At 39.4% G+C, this 19,819-nt stretch overlaps 1 protein-coding gene across 5 annotated transcripts in view; it reads right to left on the bottom strand.

Annotated features, from left to right (window-relative positions):
* LOC127617343 (protocadherin-1-like) overlaps positions 1–17,677 on the bottom strand; it is a 283,342-nt gene extending 265,665 nt beyond the window's left edge. For 3 of the 5 annotated variants that reach the window (XM_052089345.1, XM_052089342.1, XM_052089346.1), the window contains exons 1-3: positions 17,098–17,677; positions 4,470–5,304; positions 635–2,818 (exon numbers count right to left, since the gene is read on the bottom strand). In XM_052089345.1, the coding sequence (XP_051945305.1) occupies positions 635–2,818; positions 4,470–5,291 (3,006 nt within the window). In that variant the 5' untranslated portion in view covers positions 5,292–5,304; positions 17,098–17,677. Of the gene's footprint in view, positions 1–634; positions 2,819–4,469; positions 5,305–16,060; positions 16,175–17,097 lie in introns of those variants that run through there. The other 2 variants (XM_052089344.1, XM_052089343.1) reach the window with 2 other exon arrangements.
* Between the last annotated feature and the right edge of the window lie 2,142 nt (positions 17,678–19,819).

The raw sequence follows: 19,819 nt of genomic DNA, 5'->3' as shown, positions 1-19,819 counted from the left end.
AATAGCTTAATACTACTAGACCGTCCTTCCTTAGAGTACTTTTAACCTATTCAGTTCACATAATGCATTTCTTTCTTGCTTTTATGCAAAGAACAGTATTTCTTTAGAATCCCAACACAGTGACAAATGTGTAAAAACACCTGAAGCTAGCCTGATAAAAAGTATAAAAACAATGACGGCTTTTCTTTTATGTTGCAATGTGTATCTTTCAAAGCAAAAAAAAAAAATGTGAAAAAAAACAATCTCTTTCAAAGAAAAGAAAGACAATGCTATATCGTCTCCTTCATTTAAAATGTTTAAAATTAATTATTTTACATAACATTAAGTTATGTATCCTTCAGCTCATGAATGATATGCTATAGAATTGCATAAGGTGAAATAAAAATAAGAAGCAAATATAGCAAACTTATTGCAATCAAGTTATGTGCATGCTTTATGATCAGTGCAGCTTTGGTTTGACATTCAGTTCCAGCCACTAACAGATATCCTTAGTCCATACTATGTTTCTGTGGTAACCTGTGCTGTGGTACCCTGAGCTGTGGTACCCTGAGCCGTGGTACCCTGAGCCGTGGTACCCTGAGTCGTGGTACTCTGAGCTATGGTACCCTGCCATGCTTTGGAAGTTGTCTCCTACCTGTTTGGTGCTATATTTTGGAGGGTTGGCCTTGTAGCTGTATTCCGAATACTGGTCTGAGCCTGTTGAGTTGTTGTCGCCAGTTCCTACAAAGGTGTTGGTGGCTGGCAGGTCCTGCACTGCCTGGTGTTTCTTTGAGGCAGATGGTGACTGAGGTTGTAGCTGAATTGATGGCAGAGGAGAATTAGACCGATAGTGTCTCCCTAGGTCTGGGCTCCCAGGGGGATAGTTGAGTGGCAGATGAATTCTAGGGCTATCATTGACACTATCATTTATGAGGTTGAAATTTAAGCCTTTCTGAAGACTTGCCCCCTCGTCTTCTTCAGATGGGTTGGCAGGCTTTGGAGCTTTGTTTTTCTTAGGCTTCTTGTTCTTGTTACTCTTAGGCCCTGGTTTGGGGGCATAGAGGTCTTTGGTCTCCTTCTTGCCTGCCTGGTAGCCACTTTTGTTCTCCTTTAGCACGACATGCCGGATAACCATTGCCACCACAATTATTAGAATGACTACTGAAAAGCCACCCAAGATTCCAAAGAGAATGTTACTATGTGGGTCCCGAGAATAATCAGGATCCCCAGCAATGTCCATTTCTAGTGGTGTATACAGACTGTGTCCAACAAGTCCTTCAACATGGGAGACATTGCCGATAGTCTCATTCACATAGATGTGAACCAGTGCAGTTGTCTGGCGTGGTGGCGAGCCCCTGTCCTTAACCATTACCACTAAGCGGTGGAGACCAATGTGTTTGGGTGTGAACTCTTTAGCTAATGTAATCTCACCTTCTGAAGAGATACGGAACAATCCATGGGGATTACCCCCTGTGATACTGAACTCCAGTTCGGAATTTAAACCAATGTCAATGTCTTCTGCCTCAACGTGTTCTATGTGAGTTTCCGGGCTCGTCCGGGGATCCAAGAACTTATATGAGGAGTTGGAGGGCTTGGTGACGTATGGAGCGTTGTCATTCTCATCAAGAACATTAATGGTAATGCCAACATAAGAGGAACGTGGTGGGTCACCACCATCGACAGCTTTAAGTCGAAAACTGTAGGTGCTTTCCCTTTCCCTGTCAAAGGAAATGGTTGAAAGGATGGTGTATGTTCCATTTTGAATCATAAACTTGCCACTGTCTGGTTCTACAGAGAGTTGAACATGAGCATTCTCGCCCTCATCGTGATCATTAACTGTTACCATTCCAACAGGACTAAGAGGTGGCATGTTCTCTTGGACTGAAAAGCTATAACCATTCAGCATGAATTTAGGATCATTGTCATTCCTGTCGAGCACCTTCACAACAACAGTGGCTGTTCCTCTCAAGCTTGGCACACCTTTATCAACAGCTGCAACTAGAAATTGATAGTGATCTAACTCTTCACGGTCCAACTGGCTCATGACTCGAACTTCTCCCGTGTTAGGGTTAATTTCAAAAAGACCCTCTGGGACTGATCCACCAGTTATACTGTACGTCATCTCTGCATTAGTCCCACTGTCTGCATCTGTGGCTATTACATCAAGAACCTTGTCACCTGGCTGGTTCTCCTCTGCAAATTCCACCTCATACAACGAGGGTGAGAAGACTGGGGAGTTATCATTCATGTCTGTCACTTGCACCTTCAGAGAGTTTGTGCTGGAGAGAGCAGGGTTGCCAGAGTCTACTGCAACAATTTCGATCTTGTAGTCTTTGATCTGCTCGTAGTCCAGAAGTGTGGTTGTCTGGAGGAAGTACTTCCTCTTTCGGTCATTTCCTGTTTCGCTAGCTGAGCGCAGCTGGAATGGGACATCCCCTGCAACAACGCAGGTCACAACAGCATTCTCACCCTCATCATGATCAGATACTTCCACTAGAGCCACAGCTGTGCCAACAGGCATATCCTCAGATATGTTAGCCACACCATCTTCATGCGTTACAAGGCCAATGCCCCGGATTCTGATTAAGGGTTCATTGTCATTCTGGTCTTTAACTGTGATGGTCACAAGGGCTTTGGAGCTCTTGGATTGGGGACCGTTGTCTTTAGCCTGGACATAGAATTTGAGCATGCCAATTTCTTCACGATCCACTGTGCCTTTGACAAAAATTGTACCTGTGTTGCGGTCAATGCTTAGAAGCCTTTGGACTGCTGGTAATGCCTGATGAATGCTGTAGGTCACCTCTCCATTGGGCCCCATGTCAGAGTCATTGGCCTTCACCTGAACAAACAACACAAAATTAATCTAAGCAATGCACAGAAACAATAATGTACAAAGCAGACTACACATCAAAGGTTTGCATGAGATTACACAGGTACTTTGTCCTGATCAAGTGTGCCTGAATACAGAATAATGGTTTTGCGATTCACATCATTGACATCTGTTAGAATAATGAGGCAGATCACTCATCAGTTTGTCACATTATTTAAATACACTCATTCAGTCAGGTCCATCAGAGCAGGACAAAGATCACTGTAAGTAGCAATGAATTAGCATGGTTTAGATATTGTAATCATTGCCAAAAGTATGCTTCTTACGCCCCAAAAATACTAGGTAACTCATCCAAGAACTACATTAGGCTAATTAAAATGGTCTTCCACAAACTTAATATCAAGCACCACTCCACCCTAAACCTTTGATTCCAAAAGACAGCTTATGCCTTCACTAAAAAGTGACAGCATAATAAATAGCAATGGATTATAAAACATAAGAAAAGAAAGACAGCACTGCATTTTCTTTTAATTAATTTTTTAGAGTTCATTTAAAATATAAGTCTGACTAAAGCTTTCTAATGATAAACATTTTATTGTTCATACAACATCTTCTCCTTTCTGTCCTTGGTTGTGTATGAAACATATGCAAGCTGTTTCAGCCCATGTACTGGAGACCACTGCCTTAATCTGAGGCAGTCATAAGATTACCCATGGTGCTTAACTTATTATTGCTCTAAAATAGTCACTCCATTTGATCAGAAATGCAAACTGAGAATTCATTGCATTTAATGTATTTGAAGAGGATTTCTCTGAACAAGCTGATTTGATTCATCAACAACCCTCTGAAATCATAAAATTAAGCAGTTTTAATACCACTGCTTATTTACTTTGGCTTCAAATGATGCTTATAAGCGCTTACAGGGAAATAGAATCTTCTGATATGCTCTTTGAAAACAACTTGGTTGCATGGATTAATTGTTGCCTGAGAGATGAGCCACCATTATTAACTTATTTATTTTTTGCTTGACACTTGCCTCAGATTGATCTTGGAATGCTTCCAGCCTTCATGGCTGTCCTAATCTTAGTAGCACCTTCATTTCCCAAAAATTCAACCTGTAATTCTCACTGCCAGTCAATACCTCACTCCTGTTTTGGGAAGCTTGTGTTTAAAGGGACCATGAGGGATCAATCGATTGTCCGTGAAAATATGATTTGGCTTTCCCATTTCTTCCGTGTTAACCCTGATGTGTGAGAACAGAGAGGCTAAAGCCATTGGGATAAACTTCCATTCATCAGAGCTTGTCAGACTCTGTATTTGGGGCTTGAGTGGACTTCTACTGTGAAGCTGTCAAACCAGCACTTTTATCTCTCAATTTTCATAACCAAGAATAATACAATTTTTACTTTTTAACAGGTAAATTAATTGTCTTGACCTTATAAGTGGAATGATTGTGAATATGAAGTCTGATTCTATTCTCAGTTGTTTTTATTTTTAGACAATATTTGGCCTTTTTAATTGCATTCAATTTATCATTGTGAATCAAACTTGTGAACATTTGTTTAGTTATGGAGAAGAAGTATTACGTCAGAAACTCAATTTTGACAATCCCTGACCTTTATTCTACATGCTTAAGAGAACTAAGGAACAGATTACTTACTTGCAAAACAGAATGACCACCTGGGCTGTTTTCTGGCAGCTCACCCTCGTAGTGTGACTTCTCAAATTTGGGCACATTGTCGTTGGCATCTGCAATGGTGATCCTGAGCAGGGCACTACTCTGGCGAGGTGGGGAGCCACCATCAACCACTTTTATGCTGAGGTCATATGAATCTCGCTGCTCTCTGTCCAGGTTACCCAATACAATGAGTTGTGGCAATTTTTCATCAGAGTCTTGTGCCACCTGCAGGCTGAAAAGGTTGGCAGCTTCAGGGCCAGTCGTTAGTGCATAATCAGCAATGCCATTGCTTCCAGAATCCTTATCACTGGCCATCGGAATTGCAAAAAGTGCACCAACATGTGTGTTCTCTGGGATTGACAATGTCAGGACGGGTGAAGAGAACTGAGGTGTGTTGTCGTTCTCATCCAGGATCTCGATGCGGCCTTCGATAAGCCGAGGTCCAGTGCCTTTCATCAGGTCTGTAATAGACACCTCGAATTCCAAGAAACAAGGATCACCCTCGAAAAGGTTGCGACAGTCCTTGAGAGTCTCACGATCGATTGGGGTCTCTGTGGTGTAGATTTCCCCTGTTTTGCCATCCACACGAAGGAAAGGAGTACCCACTTCAAGTTTGTAAAGGTGACCAGTGTCTGGCAGGCCCTGGTCAGATGCCAAGCTGCCAATCAGAGTGTTGGGTGGCTGTTCCTCAGTCACCTGGTAGATGATGGTGTTGACTACACTAGCAGAGCAACAGAGGAAAAGCACAATCCACACTATCATGGCTCTCCACTGTGACCACATCGCACTGGCACTCTGGAACATTGTCAGTCTGTTGCTGCAAAAAAAAAAAAAAAAAAAAGAAAAAAGAAAATCAAGCAAAGAAATAAGATTAGAGACATTCACTCTTCAGACACATTCCTTCAAAGTCTGTGACAGTGGCAAGAAACATGAAAAAAAAATTGGCAGTCACAGAATTTTACTGGGCAGATTCCTTGGGATTTTTGATTGATCGTCCCATCTTTTGTAGTAAACTGCACATATTCAGAGGCAGTAAATGTGTCACAAACAATTATTTGTGTTTGACCTTCATTTTTCAAACTTCACAACATGTCTCATTCAGAAAGCCATCATATAATTGTATTGCTGGGTTTTGGCTCTCTGACCTTAAGAGAGGGGAAAGAAAGCAGAGAAGTGTTCTAATCTACTTGATCTACCTCGCAAACCATTGACAAACATTGCTAGTAATATCCACAGTCACGTCTGGGGGTCAACACAAGGGTGGCAAAAAAACGTTTTTGTTCAATCTCCCTGTGCTGTGTTTTTTTTCCACTGTCAAAATGTAATGAAGATTTGTATTTCTAAGATCAGAGACATTTGGCTTATTGAAAGCACTTTTGGTAACTGATCTACATTTATTAATTATTAGTTATTTTAGTTACATTTTAGATGCCATCTTTTCTTAAGGCTTTAATTTATTGTGCAATTAAATTAGACCCAAAGCATGAACACTGTGGGAATTGGGGGCAAATGTACAGATATTTATTTAATTATTTTATTTATTTATTTTTGTTTTATAGACTGTTTCATGCTCACTACTTTCACATAGTTGTCTCTTCTAATTCCTTTTATATTTGTATTAACTCTTATATTAAACATGGTGTGAAAAGCGACATTAAGAGACAACTGGAATGTTGACACTGTAGAATAAATAAAATATGCTATAAAATTTCAAAAAGATGGTGAGGGTTGGATAGCTGGTGACAGCCAGCGCTCCCTTTCCTGTTAAGTATTTAACTTATTGTTGAGTGTTCTTTTCTAATCTTCCAATAGCCAATTTTGCTGATAGCTAATCACAGAAAATGGCTCCCAATTTGCTACCAGCATCACCCAGCCACAGGGAGGTATGGAACTGGGCTTTGTAGAGCATCTTGACCATGCCCCACTCCTGCCATTTCACCAAACATTAACAACCTCGGCATGAGCTACTGCAAGACTACCAAAAAAGTACAATCAAATGAACAAATCAGCTTCTGTTTGATCTATTATGTTTCAGGTCATGTTACTTTAATGTTCCCCACTGCTATAATTGCAGGGACCCCTCTAACATATGTGGAATGTTATCCCACCATGCTCCCCAAGGCTAATGAGGCAGGGCTGCTAGATTGCTGTCCAGAGGAGATAGATACCTCAACTAATGGGGGATGTGAGAGCACTGTCACAGCTAGTATTTGCCTGTGAATCCCAAAGTTAAAGATTGTTTTAAGACAAAATGTTGAGGTTAATACACATTTTTATTATATTATTCTAAATTTCACATGCAGAAAATGCAGCAAAGTAGAGCAGCCATTTGGTGACTGACAGAAAGAGGGTTATTCCATACATCCATCATACCTGATTGGATGTTGTAGTTTAAAGAGCCCATATTATGCTCATTTACAGGTTCATAATTTTATTTTGGGGGTCTACTAGAATAGGTTTACTTGTTTTAATGTTCAAAAAACACATAATTTTTCTCATACTGTACATTGAGCAGCACCACTTTTCACCCTCTGTCTGAAATGCTCTGTTTTAGCTCCTTTCTCTTAGAGCCCCCCCTTTCCGAAAAGCCCAGTCTACTTTGAGTGGTCAGCTGGCCCAGTCTGTTGTGATTGGTCAACTGCTTAGAGAGTGTGTCTGTGAGCGTAAATGTAACGGCCCTTACTATGACCGTGTTTTAGCTCCCGAGGCTTCCTGAGCAGCTGTAAATACTACTGTGACTACAGTAACTATGGCATCGGTTTGTCCGTACCAGTTCAAGCCTGAGTCCGATAATGAAAGTTTGGAAGAACAAGCTGATCAACTCAAACCACCGTTTCACAGAGGTACGTTTTTATTTTGTAGCTCTCTTACATTTCAGATGTGATGTTATAAAAGATGTGCTCCGCATTAATTCTTATTTATTTTTGCAAGATGTGTTTATAAAATAATTTGGAATGTATATGCTTCAAGATGTGTTATTTTCGTTGTGTATTTTTTATTAAAATTATGTAATATTTTCTTTGTTGCTTGAGGAAAGTTTAAAATACTGTTGGTCAACAACATTTCAGACTGAAATATGGCATAATGTGAAACTGAGTAATGTGGCAAGGTTGACTTAAAACCGAGTGTTTATTAATTTTTTTACATCTGACTGTCCAGTTTTAGATAAGTAGAAAATTATATAAGAGGACGTAGTTTTCACTTAAAAAGTATATATTTCACTGACTGGATTTCCCAAAAATAGGCATGACAATATGGTTATTTATTATGTTAACTGATTTTTTTATTGATTTTCCAGAAAAATAACTAAATCACGATATCAGAGGCTTACTCCCGGTTGGACATTACCGGGGGTATTACAGAGTTAGTGAGCAAGTTAGCCGTGGAGTACCGTGGATAGGTGCCATAACATTACAGCTTGTAATTATAAGTATACCTCCTCACTTTACCACTGATAAAGACTGTAAAGTTGTACTGCTGAGGAATAGTGTTAAAAATTTATTTTAACCACTGATTCTTCAATTTGTCTGCCTTTGGAAGTCCATACAAAGGGGTTTTGCTTTTGCAGTGAAGAAAACAACATCTTCTTGACATGGCGAAAACAATAACCCAACTCATCCTGGCCTCGGCTATAATTACCTTTGTTTGTGGGCGGCCCAATGTAGTCCTTAGGCTGGCATTATGCAAATGTATTACATAGTGACCTAGCTATGTCATGGAAGAAATGGCTGGACTGCGAACCAGGCATTTCAGGCAGTTCAGAATCAGTGTTATCTGTGGGAGAGACTAACTCTCTTTGGACTTTGTGCTTTGTAACTTTGCAGACATTTTACATGCACAACAGTTATATTACACACTAAAGCAAAGGTAAAATCCCCAAAAGCATAATAGGGCATCTTTAAGGCATGTAAATTCATGACAATAGCAAGCCTTTTACAAGTACATTAGAAAGAAAAAAATCTGCTTAGAACAGAAAATGACTCAATATGCAGCAACACACACACACACACACACACACACACACACACACACACACACACACACACACACACAGATCTAATCATTCATGCATGCATGGCAAATAAATACAGTATTTAACATGACCAAACAAACAAGACTTCAGTCAAATAAGACATGCTAACACAACTGCAGCAACATGGCAACGACACTATCGGGAGAACAATGCACTAATGAGACAGAAATTCAAGGAGGGATGTTTGGCCCTGATCACGATAAGAGCTTGACTCGTCTCAGTCTAGTTCTGTAGTCTAATTCTGACTCTGTTGTGACAGATGGCTCTGGCTCACTTTCATATAACTAATTAAACAGTGTGTTCCACAAAGAGGCTGAGTGGTGGAAAATCACCTCACCTTTAAAACAGTTTACCCCTCACTGTGCTTAAAATGACCACCTTATGGAGTTGGCATTTCACAGGGATCTGTCTGGGCCTCTGCTGAAGGTGTGTTGAATTTTTAAGTGTGTTCCAAAACAAAAAAGGTCATCATAACAAAACAGGGTAAAGGGTTAAACAAGCTTAGTATGCTAAAAATTATATTTCAAAAAAGAGGGAAGGGATGGATCTATATGTAAACAAAATCAAAACAGTCCATCATCCACATTGTGTCAGGAGAGTCAACAAAGCTAAGAAACATCCTTGGTACATGAAAAGCATATGCTTGTGAATCTGTTTGTTATGATGAACGGGGTTTGAGAAGCTCTCACGACATTCTGTCCCATGGGTCCAGTGTAGAGAGTGTGTGATAGAGGGTCACTGTATGCTGGGAACCCTGACACGGCCAACAGGGGCTTCAGAATCCTATACACATCCTTTCCCACACTGTACAGGAACATTCTCACAGACTATGCGCATATATGAATGCAGCATATGTTTGTGGGTGTGTAGTATATACACACAATCTTAAAAAAAACTGCAGTAAAGGAATGTCAGACACTCTGGCAAAGGTTGTGAAAAGTTAAAAAAAAATTAAGAAAGCAGCTGAACATGTTTGAGTATATGAAATACAAAGGTGGCAATGGCTCAGACATTTTCGTCTTTGTCATAAATACGTGAAAGTGCATTTGAGTGGCATGCCTTTAAAAATGGCAAAATTTTTAATACAGAGGAGGCCTTAACACAGTCAAATCAAGCACTGGTACGTGGTAGATAGCTTTCCTTTCAGTTGCAGAGAGATAGCACTTAACTTTCATATAGCTACACAATAAGCTCAGTCATTACATTGATAATGGGCCATGAGAAGGGTTTTTCTTTTGCTATGAGCTTTGATCTAGGGTTGTGCCTATGGACGATATCATCATCCATCGTGATGGCTGACAAACATCACGATGTAGAGCCACCATCGTGATGCCACGCCCCCTTTTGCGAGTCTTGCTAGTGTGACTCACTAATCCTAGTCTCTTCTATAGTTAACCTAAAAACTTTGCAGGGATTGCTCTGTAAATTAAATTGAGAATATAACTAATGCATATAGGCTATTTTAAATACTGTAGTATATGCCAGAGACGTGACGTGTTAGTCTGTGAAAATACCGTGTCAGGCAGGCTACACAAATATTGATCTTGACATTGTTAGCTTCTTGTCTTTTTTTTACATGTCTTACACTGTACATTTAGATTAAAATATTTTATGTTGTAGGCTACAAGAAAATAGACTTTATTAATTAATTATTAGTAGTTGTAGTGTCTCAGAAAATCTTGCTCATTGTCACATAGCTCTTGTATACACTGAAGCGGCAGTTTAAGATAAACCCAGACCAGCGAACGTCAAATAACTTTTTGTCTGGTTAATACTTTTAAAGAAAAATTTCCTTGGCCATAAATCCATAATGTCAAATCAAATGAAAGAAACAAGGTGAATATGAATAACACACATTTATTAAAACATAGAAGAACAACAAATAAAGAACAAGAAAACGGGAACAACACTCAGACCGAAACTCGGCATTAACATTTCACTTAAAATTAGCAGCATAATTAACTTCAGCACAGGCTACAAAATAAATTATGTTATTGAAATATTGTAAAGTGGTCATATGAAGTACACAAATGAACGTTTAAAAAATAATATGCAAAATCGAATAGCTCCGCAACGGATGGCGAAAAATGCGTAAAGAAGTCTAATATCTTTCACCATAGACCATGTTTAAATTTCGACGTTTCTGGCGAGAAATACCAACATATTCACTTTATCTGGTTTTAATAAGCTGCGGATTGGAGTAACTACACTACCCGCTGTGCTGAAGACCCGCTCTGATGGAGTACTGGTAGCACATATGCACAGATATTTCCGTGCTAATCTTGCCATGAACGGAAACCTTTTGTCGTTCGTTTTCCACCAAGTCAGCGGGTCCTCTTCCCCATCAATGGCCATTTCCTGCAGGTCCATGGTCATTTCTGCCTCGACCTTTTGCTCATCAGTGAGTAAAATAACGAAATTACAGTTTTTAAGTGGAAAATATTATTTATGTAAAGAGATATATTAAAATAAAAAGTGCACAACTCTTCTTAAGTGAAAGCGCCGACGAGTCATTAGTTAGTAAAATAACGAAATTATAATTTTTCATATCATTTTTGAAAATTATATGAAATTATATAATCCTCCCGCCCCGCCCCACCCCACCGACGATATCATCGTCCATCGCGATGTTTTACTGTCAACATCGTCAACTGCCAATTTAGGGGACATCACCCAACCCTACTTTGATCATCATCATTACATGGTCAAAGATCTTCTGATTATGACAGCATGACACACAGACCCTAAATCACCATGCGGCAACAACCTACCTAATATTGTCTTCAAATATGGCATCGTAGAGCCATGAACAAGATCTCCTCGCAGGGAGACAGGTGTCGCCAGAGTGCGGTATTTATGACTACTGTCATAATCTTGAGAGAATTTATACTCTGCTCATAGGCTATGTAGTCAAATGAATTTGTACTGCTGTGTATTAGCTGGATGTCCTTAATATAATCAATTGCTGAGAGAGCAGCGGAGGGCATGGATCAGAGTTCCCCAATGGAGCTCCACCATCGGTTCTTTGTGGATTATTCACACTACATTTAACCTGAATTTGTGCATCAGCATTCGGGGACCGTAGTTCCTCTCATTTCCTTTCTTTCTCTCCCTGTAAAAACCACATTATGTTCATTTCACACCTGGTCTCTAGTAACAACACCTCCTACATCTCTCTCTCCTGCTTTTCATCTTTCTCTCTCCCATTCACACACAAATTTTCAATACCCTCCTGTGCCCTCTCAGACACACGCGCGCGCATACATACTGATGGGCAGGCCATTGTGTTGTTGCGCAGGGGGAGGTTAACAGATTTAACAGGCTAATTACTATTCTAAAGCCCTCGCTGACATGCTTTAAAATTTCTGTATGATTTTCTCTCTCTCTCAAATTCTCCTTTCCTCTTTAGAGACATGTAACAAGGAATTCATCATTGTACCAACGCTCACCCTCCTCTGCCGGCTACACATTGTTGCCTTTACAAAATACCATGGGAATATTAGGAAGATGCACCACTGCCTAGATGTTCCCGCCCAGGTGGCATCCAGCTCAGGGGGCAATTAAGACCTAGAAAAGCATTTACATAACCAGTTGCAACATCGCCAAAAGAGGCGCAAAACTTTAAAACCAACACCCCACCCACTGAGTTCAGTCCATGTTAGCTTTTGCCTGCAAAAATCAGCCTGATCCTTCCAGACTCTATGGGCCACCAACTTTGTGATGCTCAGTGACCCGTTCAGGATGGGTGGTCCAAGGCCCCCTCCCTATCCAAGAGCGAGACACAGAGGATTACTTTAATTATTTCATTCAGCCATTGTGGGCCCAGATTATTCTGCGCCCGCTTTCAGACTAGATGAACTGCTGCCCCGCTGCTGCCTACCAGCCTGTTACACAGAGAGAGCTGGCCAGTCACAAGGCTGGCACACAAACTCTCACACACCATTACACATGGCTAAACACACACACACACACACGCACAGCGATAGATAAGACAAAGACTGGAGACTGCTTAACAGTCCGAAAGGTTGTAATAAAATCAGTAAAATATGTGTGACATTCTTTCTTCAAATAAATGCATACAGTAACAGCTATCACTCCATGCTACATTTTGGAGTGAATAAACAAAAACCACCAAAATGTGAAAAGAATGGAAGGCTGCAAAACTGTGACACTGGTGATGCTTTTTATTCAGTTGTAGGCTAATGTTGATACACATTACTTGACAACATTTAAACTTTTAAGACTATAACACGGTTATTGTAACAATACATTTATAGTAAAATATGAAAGGGAATTCCTATTATTATGTACTGTGAAAGAGACCCAAAGTGCTTAGAAAAATACTAGGGTTGGTCCATTATAATCTTTGAGTAACATACCGAATAAAACTATAAACAAGCATTGATGACGATGGAAAGAATAAAGTCTTACACCATGATAAGGAGATAAGAAATAATTTGAAAAACCTTTGTGTCCAACCGTTCAACAGTACATTCAAACACAGTCAACACTGTATTGTGTGTTTATTGTAGAAGGCAACTATTTAATGTTTTCATCAATACCACAATGTCGACATTAAGTTAATTTATGGCAAGTCCGATTTTATACACGTCATGCTACTTCGATAAATTTAGATAACCTTTTTTTAGATTTTTAAAAGCAGTATATACCATCAAGTCTACAAAGTGCTGTTTATCATGACTAGACACCAGTAGTGTAGTCTAGGGTAGTGTTGTCATATTACCAAAATTGCAGTAGTCGATACCGATACCAGTGAAATTTCACAGTTCTAGATACCATTTTCGATACCACAGCAAAAACATGCTAATATTATAATGTGCTATTGTTTAGTTATTTTTAATTAATTAATTATCATATTAATAATTATTATTATTATAATATTATTATTATTTATTACACAACCGGATGGAGAAAGAGAAGAGTTGGAGAGAAATGGCCAATTCTCTTGTCAGGTAAGCAAATAGGTAGATTTTTCAGTACAGGATGTACTTTTTCATATTGTAACCTATAAAATATATGATTAAAAAAATATTCTGAAATGCATAACATATGATCATGCATTTTTTTTCGTATCTCATATCTCTTCTCGCGTGTACTCTGTTGTGAAACATAATTTGGAGTCCAGGCAGAGTCGTCGGAGATTCGTCAATAGTGAAATTATTTGTAATGTATTCACCCCTGTCGCCGATTCGTCGTGTAATTTGAAAACACTACAACTTCCATGACAAGACAGACAGTTTTGTAATATGAACGGCACAACAACCCAAAGTTTTTGAAAGTCATGTAGTGTGTAGGAGGCATTCAATGCAGTAGAAATAAAGCTGAGCTGATATTAAAGCACAAATTATGTGATTTTAATTATATAAATATATATTTTACATGTGTTGCGTGGTTCACAATGGATTAGTTCTCTGCTCTGTCATCTCATACAACGTGAATGCTTCTCAGTGCCTGTGGAGTTTCTAGTGGATTCCACAGTAAGATTACAGCATTTAGAGGTTTAATAAATCACACAAGGCCATGTCACGATTTTAATTTTAATTAAATGTCCATTTCAGTGTGCAAGGAGTAACAGAGCATGTGTTCATAATAAGCCTGTGATCATTTTAAAGCAGTCATGTGTCAATCATACTGCACGCTAGTACCAGATAGACTCAGTGCTTGGTACTACCGGTGCTGCAGAAACACTGTGAATTGTGTATATATATATTATTTAAAGAGCACAGAGATTCACTCTAAATGTGCACGAAGCTGTGTGAGAGCAACTGATGGCACTGGCAAGACTGTCTGACTAAGCTGATCCACCAATCAGAACGTTCATTTCGGAAGTGATTTGATATTTGCTAACCCAGATCATCACCAATCCTCCACTTGTTCTTCTAATGATTAGATGGAGAACTGGAGAGCCCTACAATCCACAGTCTCACACCCACTGTGAAATTTGTTGGAGGATCAGTGATGATCTGGGGAGCTTCAACAATGCTGGAATTGGGCAGATTCATCTTTGTAAAGGATGCATGAATCAAGCCATGTACAAGGTTATTCTGGAAGAAAACTGGCTTGCTTTTTCCATCAGGACAATGCTCCATGCCACAGAGCCAGGTCAATCAAGGTGTGTATGGAGGAGCACCAGATCAAGACCATGTCATGGCCAGCCCAATCTCCAGACCCAAACCCCAATGAAAACCTCTGGAATGTCATTAAGAGGAAGATGAATGGCCACAAGCCATCAAACAAAGCAAGCTGCTTGAATTCTTGTGCTAGGAGTGGCATAAAGTCACCCAACAGCAATGTGAAAGACTGGTAGCGAGCATGCCAAGATACATGAAAGCTGTGATTGAAAATCAGGGTTATTCCACCAAATATTGATTTCTGAACTCTTCCTAAAATATTCCTATTGTGTTGTTTACAAATGAATATGAACTTGTTTTCTGTGCATTATTCGAGGTCTGAAAACACTACATCTTTTTTTTTTTTTTTACTAGTTGTCATTTTCAGAAAATAAATGCTCTTAATTACAAAATTCTAATTTGGAATTTCAGAGTAATGTTGTCAGTACTTTATAGAATAAAACTAAAATGTTCATTTTACTCAAACGCATACCTATAAAGAGTAAATCCAGAGAAACTAATAATTCTGCAGTGGTCTCTTCACTTTTTTCCAGAGCTGCATGCTATTGTACCCCTGTTAGTTTTTCGATGCCTTTTACTGCTGTCGGTGGTGCCTTTTTCTCGTGATATCAAATAATTTCAATTTATATTTCTAAGTAGGAAAACAACTGCACTATACACAGAAAAGCAGATAATAGTACACAAATAAAACAAATGACCATCATTTTTTATGTAGGCTATATATGGTAATACAAGATAACGTGTTTACGTGAACATTACTACAGTCATATTAGCTACAATGCTTAACAGTTTATTGTGTCTTATGAATTAGAGTAATAATAAAGTATTAACAATTTTCATATAGCCTAATAAAAGGAACAAACGCATATTTAACATCAAGTTATCATACCATGGTTCTTAGTTGTGTACTGTACACCATGTCAGCGAGAAATTTACCCTGATATAGCCTACATTTTGTACATTTATGTGGGACTAGAATTACAACAATCATTTATTTATTTTTTAATGGGAAAAAAAAATCTTAAACATTTTACATATGTAGCCTACTGCATATAAATGTCAATTAATTTTAGAGATTGGGTGCATTTGTTTTTGATTTTTTTAGTGGGGGGTGGGGGGATGCCGACCTCTTCAGAAACTATTACACCACTGATAGACACTGTTTTACAAGATCTGCTGCCCGATTCTGCGGTTTGCCTATATTTCACCTATAACTCCCGGGGTTAAGCGACAAAGATAGATCAGTACATTTAGACAAATAAAAAAATAAACGCGCTTACAAATTTCACAGATCAATAATCTCCTGGGAGAGCGCATGAATCCGCTTGTGCTGATGCCGACTGAACACGAGCTACTGTAGATGAGAGGGGGATGGAAATTACTTTTACCTGTGGATGAAAGAAAGCGCTGCGGCTGGGTCATTTGCAAGCTAGCCATTGCGGGCTTCTGTAAAATTGTACATCCGGCTGAACGCTTTGCCTACAAATGAAGGCACACCGTCGCACAGAAACAAACGAGATGTCCAGTCACAGCTGTTTGATTTAAGCTGGAACTTCGTACGGACCAGAAAAACAGGTTTAAAAGCAACCCGACGACGGGAGCGGCCAGAAATACCAGATCCCGCTATTGTGACAGGCGCTGCCTTTGATTGTTTTGTCACTAGTGACTGTGGGTATGCATTTTTAGGTAACCATTAAAGAGACGACATGCGTGACTCGTGAAATGTAGACTAGTCCGCATTCTAGTGAACGCCACTTTTGAAACAGCATTTTTCATTGGAAAGGTACGCGAGAAATGCGCAAAGACGAGAGCAACAGGTGTGGTGGGACCGAGCAATAACCTGACTAGATACTGTGGCAAACTTAAAAGTTTTACGTATATTAGTTTTACTTTTCATTAATATTTTTGTGAAGGATGGTTGTAGAGAACAACATAAAACTGTTAAATAGTATGCTACATATAAGAGCTAAGGATCGATTAAAATATCCTACGTGAAGCTCAATTGACCGGAACTACTCGAGCATAGATGTCTAAAGTTGTAAGTAATTACAAGCGTAGATAGGCGATTTACTCGAGCGCCCGGCTTCTTGTTGATAAATCAATAGCAGTAATGTAGGGCAAAACATGTCACCTGTGAGCTAATCAGTTCTAAAGGACAAGCGGGGCAATGCTAACTTAAAATGTCTATTAAATAGTTATTTTAAATGTCTATTAAATAGTTATTTTGTGGCGTGCAACTCGAGAAGTTCATTTGTAAATGGTATATCCAGAACCACATGTTTCATGTGGATTCGGGCATTGTAATTGAATGTGACGATTATGCTTTACATGTAGCACATCTTTAGATGATAGATGATGCAAACTTGTGTTGTTACGGTGGAAAATGATTGTACACATGAGTTAATATTAGACAAGAAAGCTATACCTTAAAGTGTAATTACTCCTCTCAGTTAATTGTCTTGAGAGATGGAGTCGGAGCGAGAGCCGTGTTCCTTTCCTCACCTCAAGTCAAGCGCTTTGGATATCCAAAATTCAGCACCAGCGCAGTTCCGTCAATACAACAAAACAGCCCCCTTTCCCGCTGTCAGCTTAAAATACACTAAGGTTCCACTTAAAATGTAGCGAGAAGTCTCTCTCGCGTCTGTGAATACGAGCGCGTAACTTGGCTGCTGGTAGTTACGCACATCAGAATGAAGTGTCCTCTCTTTGCGCACGAAAGGAAACCCCGAACCAGCGCTACTCCGGACCGGGCTCACAGCATCCCGAAACATCAAATTCCACACGGCTACACGGACAACATCCTCCAAAACTTGCTGTCTTCAACCAGTCAGTCAGTTTGTGACGGATGCCTGCGTGAGAGTAAAGTGGAGAGAAAAAAAAAGAAGAAAAAAAAAGAAAAAATCTTCCAAGACTATGTCCGGTAGTGTCCAGTGCGCTTGCTCTCATCATCAGTTTCCCTCAGTTCAATGTTTTGTGGACGTTACAGCGGACGCTGTGGCTCGCGCACTCGCCGCAGCTCACCTCGCGAGTCTATATGGTGGATAGCCTATGTGAGCGTGAAGTGATTCTCTCTCTCTCTCTCTCTCTCTCTCTCTCTCTCTCTCTCTCTCACTCTCTCTCACTCTCTCTCTCTCTCTCTCTCTCTCTCTCTCTCTCTCTCTCTCATACAAGAACATCATTTTGAGTCGTTGAGGCGGAGTTTGTTTGTGTGGACGGACGCCACAACAAAACGTACTTCGCAGTTACCCAAACATTTCCAAGTGGCTACGTCCCAGGCTTAACAGGAAGAGCAAGTTTGGCATGTGTCTCACAACCCCAGGGAATGAGCCATTATTCCGGATAATTTTCGACCCCTGTCACATCGTGCACGAAACCCTTCTGCAAGTGCATGATCACTCTGCTTTTATTTACCATACTATATATATCTTTAAAAAGGGGTAAATTGTGTCAATGTTAGCTCTCTTGGTGTGCGATACAGAATATGAATGTACAATTAAATGTATCAGTAGTTTCTTAAATATGTAGTGGAAATATTGCTCGCCTTCATAAAATCAAACTGGAATCTTTACGCACTCCGGAGTTACTATTGTAGGCACGGCCGAGAGTCATTATCGGCTAATTGTCTCGACTCAACGGGTTTTAGTCATTCGCTATTTTGTTCAAAGGGAATCAGCTGCATCAACACACCATGTGAAATTATATTATTCAGTTTATCACGCTGGCATGAGTGCACTAAGCAGGAGGGAGATGAGAAATCCCGGATCCATGAGAGCCGATGCACATGCAGGAGTGCAGCAAGAAATGATCATAGTTCTCTTAGCGGCATCTAGAGGTCACAAGAGGAAGAATTATTACACCCACTGCGGACACCACTAATGAACTAACTTTCTACACGGTGTGCAAGAGATTAATTGAGCAATGCTTACAGTGTACTTTTTATTTTTCTGTTACAGGCAGCTAAGCACTTTCACCATCTGGTTAAATCACAATGACACATTTAAGTGGGTTAATATAAATTGAAGGAGACAATAAACAATTCTTAAATAAACAGATATTTTACAATCAAATCAATTTAAGCTTTTAAACCTTCCCAGCCTGAAAAAATGGTGCCACTTTTGTATCATCAATGTAAAAATTAATTGGTATTAGCTGTCAGATGTTTGCCTCAAATAGTATTTAGTCAAAGTGGCTTTCGTGTTTTGTTCTGTTTAATCAGTACAGCATTTTGTGTTAACCCTCAGTCCAGAGGTTAGCAGTTTGTGTTATGAGTCAGGCTTTCAAGCCCTGGTCACTTCATTTCAAACTAAAGGCTATATTGTCCAAACACCAGACTCTTGTGAGGGGAGTGGGGCTGCTTTTTATATGAAAGATGTTGCTTTTCAGGCTACACAGTACAAGTTTAGACAATTTCTGAGCTGATTAGCAGTCATTAAATTGTTTTATTTTTTTAGCGCATTGCACAACACACAGTTTCAAAGCAGCTTTACAGAAAATTATGCTGTAATGTCATAAAGTCCTCATTGTGCAATTTAAATACATACTGTAACCCGATTGAAAATCATGCCTTACACTGCCAAAAATTATTTTCAAGACAAGTATTTTTATCTTGTATTGTATGTCTTGTATCCATGTATTTATTTAATGTCAAGCAAACAATCTGCCAATGGGGTAAGAAAACACAAAACTCCATATTACGTATAACCTTGGGAGAAACCAGGATCAGCTGGGGGAGTGGAGGGGGTGGTCTGTTATACACTGTGTAATCTGTGTATAGGAAGCAGCGAAACTACTATGTAAATATCGTATACAATTCGGTTACATTCCGGCTTTGAAACGTTTGAAAAAGAAAAAAAAAATATTTTACAAGTATCTTCATGTTCCATCATTACAGGAACATGTTAAAGATTGTATTAGTCATACTGGTCAAGCTAAATGACTGAAAAATTCAGATGTAGCCTACATCCAGCAGCGTCAGGGTGGACAAAAACATGGTGGACATTCAGTGGATAAATTAGCTACTACATGGCAGGGGTGTTGCTAGCCTTCAGTGTCATCTGGGGTTTATAGCACAAGTCATATTATAATATGAAAATAAAAAATAAATCCTTCCTTCCATGAATTAAAAAATGACCTCCTTACCTGTGAAA

The sequence above is a fragment of the Xyrauchen texanus genome, chromosome 23 (assembly GCF_025860055.1).
Source record: "Xyrauchen texanus isolate HMW12.3.18 chromosome 23, RBS_HiC_50CHRs, whole genome shotgun sequence".
Taxonomy (NCBI): Eukaryota; Metazoa; Chordata; class Actinopteri; order Cypriniformes; family Catostomidae; genus Xyrauchen; species Xyrauchen texanus.
This window is presented reverse-complemented; position numbering and strand designations above follow the sequence as displayed.